At 42.4% G+C, this 7,996-nt stretch overlaps 1 protein-coding gene across 1 annotated transcript; it reads left to right on the top strand.

Annotated features, from left to right (window-relative positions):
• The first annotated feature begins 4,779 nt into the window (after positions 1-4,779).
• On the top strand, positions 4,780-7,343 carry LOC112694506 (transcription factor Sox-2-like). Its single transcript, XM_025569997.1, has one exon. It carries the CDS (start codon positions 5,368-5,370, stop codon positions 6,781-6,783), a length of 1,416 nt encoding a protein of 471 aa, XP_025425782.1. The 5' UTR covers positions 4,780-5,367; the 3' UTR covers positions 6,784-7,343.
• Positions 7,344-7,996: the final 653 nt, after the last annotated feature.

Here is a 7,996-nt window from a genome sequence, read left to right as displayed (position 1 = left end):
AAAGAATTAGGTAGGTACATAAAAACAACAAGTGCGCAATGGCAATGCGGCTATGAGAGAGGGAACGTGGAATGATGTACGAATGTGCGATCACAGTAATGCGATGCGATTAGAAATAATTATTTTAAAATCGACGATTCCTTATAGTCCGCTGTGGTGATGTCGCAAGAAATTTCGTGCACTGCATACTTTGTATAATATTTAGTATAACAGTGAGCTATCTTTATTACATGGTAGGTATTAGCGGGTTTTACCCGGCTTTTCCTGAATATGGTTCTATTTTAATTTTGTGTTGTTATTGTTGTGTAATATCTCTCACGTGTTGTCAGTCACTGCCCACAGGATAACAAAATTATAAATAATAACAGTAGTGCAGTTTGTACTTAATATATGGAAAAAAAAGGGTAAGGGAAGGGATATATCCCCCCCCCCCCCAATAAATGCGTCACTGGCAACGGCCTATATGTGCCCAATGTGCGAAAAATATTCGCTATTTGTAATGTTTGTTTGCCTCTTCGTCGTATAAATATATACACTATATTTGGGCCGTCCAGCTGTGTTTTATTAAGATGTTCCATTAGGAATTATGTTTTTTTTTCAACAATAAGTTGTGTGCCTTGAACGGTAAAAGTTGGGAAAATAATAACATATATATATTTATTTTTTTAATGGGTCATTCTATTGTGACGCACAAAAGCGTTATTTGTAAGCCTTAAACCTCAGGCGGACTCGACGGCGCGTAATATACGTCTACCAGTATATTTTTATTTAATTTAATTTTTTTTTTTGACCCTATACTACTTGAAAATATACAATTTACGTCGAATAAAAAATGTATGATTATAATTACTTATTTAGATAGTCTTTATTCAATAATATAAAGCCATGTGTAATATAGCCTGCAGTATTCACCAAAAATTAGATGTATATGTATACATTTTTCTTTTTGGAGTATAAAAAATAAAATACCGTCCCTTTTCCTTCTCTGAAATACGTAAATTTTACTCACGGTATTTATTGTATATTGTGCAATACAAAAGTACACGATATATATGTATATATTTTTGCAATTCTCATACGTGTATGTTTCAATTTACAACATGTTGTTAAAACCTTTATTATACAATTATACGTAGACCCGAACAATGCTAATGTGAGCCAAAGGTTAGGTTATATAAATGTGTATGATTAAATTTTTATCGAATTTCTACAATTTAAACGCTTAATTACCATATAATTTCGCATACGTTTAATGTCTGGTACTAATTATATTATAATCAAAACAAACATACTACTAAAAATGATTTCGAATAAATGTATGTTTTAAAAGTAAGTATCAAATAAAATACATTATGATATTTCTGCTGATACGCGTTTAGGTCAGTATGGGAATGAATGTTCAAAATATGAACAACACGTAGACAAAGGAATGTCGCGGATACACCCATGCACACATATTTTTTGATTTTAACGAAACATTAAGGTAATTCGCAGTAAACTGTAGCTATATATTTTATACCTGTCGTTTTAGAAACGCGTTTACGTAGAAATTCAAGTAGGTACCTAAAAACATAATACATATATACATATAATATAAATATATATATATACCTGAAACGTATAAACCTGTAACACATAACTGAGCCCGTGCAATAAAAAAAAACTGCTATTCCATTGACAGACCAAATATATTATGTTTTATTTTGATATTTTTATTTTTTGTTATACAACTACATATGTATAAATGATATAATAATTGAGTGCAGACAGGCGCGGATACAAGAGGGAGATATGGGGGCTGAAAGATCCTCCCTAAGGTCTTTGGTACTTAAAATATTTAAAAAATATTTTCAATTTGTTAATTAAAGAGGAATTGTACTACATTTATAACGTGTTATATTATATTGCTTATTGATATTTAGGAGTGACTGAAAATCGTGATAATTTATATAGTCCTCAATAATATTCACCTAAGAGAATAAAAACAGAGGACTGATTAAATTAATTTGCTAATAAACAGTAATATTTTTTTCAACCACTAAATATTTTCCACTCTTTCGTATGTTATTATTTGATGAATGCAATAAAACTTAATTTTATTATTAAAGTTTTTTTATTATTATTTTATGATATGCATGTATGATTATTATTTTATTCACTAAACTTAATGTTTGTAATTATACATACTTGAAGTACATTTATTTTCGTCCAGGCCCTCCTTTTTCATTTATAGATCTACACTTGAGTGCAGTATATACGAGGATAGAAACATACGTGAAACGCATTTCGCATATTGATATTTTAGATAGGTGGAATATTATTATATAAACATCTAATAAAAATATGAAGATGTAGTTCATATTATATTTTAATGTTTTATGATATTTTATATTATATACGCACGTACAGCATACACATATATCACGTGTATGTTAATATTTATATTTAAGAAATAATAATATACCGCATTCCGAACGTAGACGAGATTTAGGTAAAGGCATTATAGATCTTTTATATTATCTATACACATAAAACGTTGGGGATATTACAGTTAACTGGTTTGAAAAAAATAATACACCGTACCTACAACGATGTTAATATCGTAGAAAATCCATGTACATGCATGGTTTTCGGTTAGGACATTTATATTTTATCACACTTCCGAACTGCACGGATAAAATTTTTTGTCCGGTTTAGTGAAAGGAAATAATTATTGTTGTATACAACTAAGACATGAATGAACGTTTAAGAAAATTTAAAAAAAAAAAAACAATAATTGTTCAAATGCGGACTCACGCCGATGGATTTTGTTCGGGGTGCCATCACGCCTTACAAATTGATTTAAGTGTACTTGAACATATTGTCTTTAATATCTAGCGCGAGATATCATAAATATTGATCGTTTTTTTATTCGTATTTATGTATAGTCGTACAGAAAAATACTGTTCAGGCACAAAAGTTTGCAATTTTTTAATATGGGTATATGATAAATTTTAAATATAGCCTACGATGAAATCCGCATGTTTGAAATGAGCATTGTTCCTTCTGAAAATAATCGATTTAAACGTATACAGGTATCTCGATGATGGAAATGAAGTGTAATTTTTCTGCAATTTGGTCGAAAACAATTCTACGGTACTTGTTGTTTGCGTACAACATAAACCGTTTCTGTAACCCGAACGATTGAGATTTTATCACGCCCTTTCAATTTTCGACGTACGCACTCTGTTTACTTATTGTGCATACCTACAACACCGTAAGTGCGTCGTAGTACACAATCCTGGGCTCCGTTACCGTCGTCGTGATTCCTACATTGTACACGCATTGTAGTGTACAGTACCGAATAAATGCTATTCATACTGTAATATCGATGTATATAAATCTACGTGCATAGGGGACAGTGTGTGCGTAAAAAAAGTTTATTATTATCATCATTATTGTCGTGAACAAATCGGACGCGTGCGTGGACGATCATCGGATGCTGGTGTTTCGCGGTCTATACGAGTAATATAATGTATACGATTTTCCGACATCATACACGCACTTCTATAGAATATTGACCTTTGACCTTGTTGCGTAGAGACCCTTTTTCGTGATCACATTATGACGACGGCTGTAATACAATAACGTGGCGACAAAGGAATCTCCGCACGTACAATTGCGCTTTTATTTAGATGTACTACACTTGGTGATGTTAGTTCAAAAAAGATTACGCAGAATTATGTACGAAAACAGTAAAGTTAATTGATCGACCGGTAATTTTAGTCGGTTTCCGTTATTATTAACACCAAACATTTAGGTTTCGATGCGTTTCAACGAACAAAACTGTTGCACGGAATATTGTTAATTTTTTTTTTTCTTTCTTGTTGATAAGCTTCCGGTTTACCGAACGGGTTTTGTCACGATGTACGAAATCGGTATCGCTGCGATGATAGACTTGTATGAAACCCCGTCCGCGCGTATAGTACCACGTGTGCACAATATTTAAAAGTAGATGAAAAACAATCGTTTTCGTATTGTTACACCGTCGTTCGGTATGGTCTCAGCAGACGTACAACACGATAAGCGATACGATCGTAACGACCGATTACGATGGAAAAAATAACTAATCCGGCGGAGGTCGAAAATAACACGTACGGACGTCGATAGCGTTCACGTACATCGATAATAACTATAGCAACACTCGCTTGTGCCGTGTCCGGTTTGTCTGCCGGTCGGTACGAATTCGAGATAAAACGTACCGCGTTATCGACGACGCGAGTGGCGTACGCGAAACGAAAATCGTTTTGAACGGTAAACAACGGTGTCGGCCGTAAACGTAACGGTCGCAGCGCGAAAGTCCGCGAGGTTCGTTTTCGTTTCCGTCGAGCGCGAAATTTCCGTCGTTCGTTGCGGACGGATTTCGCGTTTTTATTTCGCAAGTCTCCCCCCGAATCTCCCCCCCCCGCGCCGCGACGCATCCCGTCATGAAATTTCGGTTTCGTCCCGTTCGCGGCGGCGGTGGCGGCGAAGATCGCGGCACGGAAAAGGTGTGGTAGGGGGGGTACTGTACTACGTGCGGAGGCGGCGCGCGGGGACGGTCGGACGAGCGCGCGGCGGCGGCGGTCGCGTAAAAATATGGTTCACTCGGCGGCGGCCGCCCAGCGGCCGTGACGTCGGCGAACCCGATTGGCCGGGGAGGCGGCGCGACAATCGATAGATACCTGCGCGCGACGTGGTGGGGCACGACCGCGCACACTCCGCCACCGCCGCCGCCGCCGCCGCAGCCGCCGTAGCGCTCCGCACTAGTAGCGTTCGGTCGTCCGCGTAGTACTTTAGCGGCAGACCTGCACGTTCGACGTATTCGCCGTACACCGGGCACGTACACTTTGTTTTTTTTTTTGTTCAAATAACAACGCACTCAAAGACAATAGTAATTGATAATACCCGTTAATTATTATCGTCGTCGCCGCGTTCGCTATTATTTTTTTTTTTTTTTGTTCTCCGTCAGTGTCCGTTGTGCGATTCCATTCGTATCACTGTCTCGTCCACCCGCTTCGTCGACGTCGTGCTCACCACATGCAGCGGGAATACCGTCGTCGCCGTTCGTCCGCAGCAGCCCGTCCGTCGTCCGACCGTCGCCACGTCGTCGTCGCATAGCATCCCGCTCATAGTACGTACAAACATTCTGTTATCGCACCGTCGTCGTCCGTCGAAATCTGTCCCGTCGATCGCGACTCGCGTACGTAACGTATATGTCAACACCGCGTTGACCCGGCGGACACCCGTTGTTCCGCGCGCGCCGCGTCCGATTCCCGCCCAACCGCTCTGTCGCGCCACACCGCCGTCGCAGCCTGCACTGGTCGCGAGCACCGTCCACGTGATAAAATGCTAATGGACACCGAAATCAAAAACTGTTCCTCCGGCCTGCTAGCCGGCGGAGGCCATCACATGAGCCACGCGTACGGCAACTTGAACCAGATGGGCATGTTGGCCGGCATCGGGCCCGCGGGCGTCGTGCTCGGCGGTCCGCAAGTAGGTGGCGGCCAACAGCCGCTGTCCTCTCCACCGCCGTCCCAGCAGCAGCAGCAGCAGTCCGCGCTCCATCAGCAGCAACAGCAACAGCAGCAGCAGCAACAGCAGCAGCAGCAGCAGCAGCACCACCAGCACATGCAAGCCGTGCACCACCATCACCAGGTGGGTGGGCACGTGGTGGGCGCTGGCGGACAGCTGCAGCTACCGTCGCCCAACAACAACAACTCGTCGTCGGCCAACAAGAACCAGAACGTGGACCGCGTGAAGCGGCCGATGAACGCGTTCATGGTGTGGTCGCGCGGGCAGCGCCGCAAGATGGCCCAGGAGAACCCGAAGATGCACAACTCGGAGATCAGTAAGCGTCTGGGCAGCGAGTGGAAAATGCTGACCGAGACGGAGAAACGGCCGTTCATCGATGAAGCCAAGAGGTTGCGCGCGGTACATATGAAAGAGCACCCGGACTACAAGTACCGGCCGAGGCGCAAGACAAAGACGCTGATGAAGAAGGAAAAGTACCCGTTGCCGGGCGGCGGCGGCCCGCTATCACTGGCCGGTGCCGGCGGACAGCCGTGCGACAACTCAGTGGTGGGCGGCCGGAACACGGTTTCTCAGGCCGCGTCGGCCGCGGTCCAACAGCAGATGGTAAACAGCAGCCGGGAGCTGTACCACCAGATGAACGGTTACATGCCCAACGGTGGCTTCGGCATGCACCACGACCCGAACCCGTACGCGCAGCAGCCATCGTACGCGTCGCACATGGCCGCCGCGTCTCAAGCGGCCGCCGGGTACCGATACGACATGCCGCAGATGAACAACAACGCGGCCGCGGCCGCGTCCATGCACTACTTGAACGGCAGCTACAACCTGTACTCGGACATGAACCAGTACCAGCAGGGCCCGCCGTCCACGTCGCACAGCCCGGACAGTATCAAGTCCGAGCGCATCACGCCGCCCGCGCAGTCCGGCGGACACTCGCCCAGCCCTAGGCTGTGCCAGCAACAGCAGCAGCAGCTGCACCAGCAACAGCAACAGCAGCAACAGCAGCAACAGCAGCAACAGCAGCAGCAACAGCAACTCGGCAGCAGTGATCTGCTACGCATGTACATGCCGCTCGAATCCAGGCTGTCCGCGGCCGCGCAAGGCCACCAACAGCCCGCGCACAACCATCCGTACCTGTCGCACAGCCAACAGCAGAACCTCGTCCAACAGACCCATCCGCACTCCATGTCACCCGACCTGCAGATGGGCCACTTGGGCCATCACATGTAAGCGGCACGGAACACCAGCAGCAGCAGTAGCGGCAAGTCGTCCGAGCAACTACACCGCAAGCTACAGCCACCGCCGACTTCGCCGACGACGGCTGCGCCACTTCGCTCCGCACGACGTGTCATGTAAGCCATAAATAAAAAACAAACAAAAAAATAAATAAACAAAAATTAACTAACAATGTTATAAATGCGCGAACGGGAGATCACGATCTTATCTCTCAAAATGTTTCTTATTTTTTTTTTTTTTTTTATATATATATATAAATAAAACAACTTTGTAAAATACCTACTGCCCCGTAGAAAAGAACTTAACACACATTGTTTTTTCCTATTTTTATTTTTTTTTTTTAATTCCGTTATTTTTTTCTTTAAAAAAAACGTGTGTCGGCCTTTTTTTAAACCACGTTAAAATCTAAACGTTTAATACGAATTGCGCTGAAATTGAATAACGTTCTCTCCGCTGAATTCGGAGTTTCAATCTCGCACGTTATAAAAATTAAAATTTTCGTTGAACCCTCCTCTGTATTATTATTATCAGTATGATAATTATTATCATTATTATCATTATTATTATTATTATTATTATTATGATTATTATTATTATTATTATTATCATTATTATTATTATTATCATTATTATTATTATTATTATGTGCGACAACGTGTTTAAATATAGGTAATATGTATGTATATTATGATAACATGGGTGGTTCTTCCAGGGATGATTTTGATTCGAATGCACATACGAAACAGCTCTTTTATGTATCTATACAGTTGCTTTGTACATAAAAGTGCATCATTTTTTATACGTAAATAAAAATTATAAAAAAAAAAAAATGAATAAATAAATAAACAAAACGATCTTCACCGCCTCCCTTTTACGTATGTATTTATATTATAATAACGTAAGAACGCCGAAACGCCGCGGCCCCGAACGAGAAACTCTAATTTCGCGTTTCGACCGCGAATCCCCGCGGGGTCGTCCGTCGCGAGACCGTGCCATAAAAATTAAAATCGGGGGAAAAAAACGCACACAAACAAAAATCGTTTACAGACACATCCATCCCGGTCAACGTGTTCGTGCGCGCGTACGTACATCGTAAATACATATTTGCGGGTACCGCACGGCACGCTGACCGAATCCGTTTCATCCTGCTCCCGGTCGTTTCCCGCGTCGTCTCGCGATCGTCCTCCTGCCCGACAATATTATTACG

Source organism: Sipha flava, unplaced genomic scaffold (assembly GCF_003268045.1).
Source record: "Sipha flava isolate LNK unplaced genomic scaffold, YSA_version1 0_pilon_pilon, whole genome shotgun sequence".
In the NCBI taxonomy this organism is placed as follows: Eukaryota; Metazoa; Arthropoda; class Insecta; order Hemiptera; family Aphididae; genus Sipha; species Sipha flava.
This window is presented reverse-complemented; position numbering and strand designations above follow the sequence as displayed.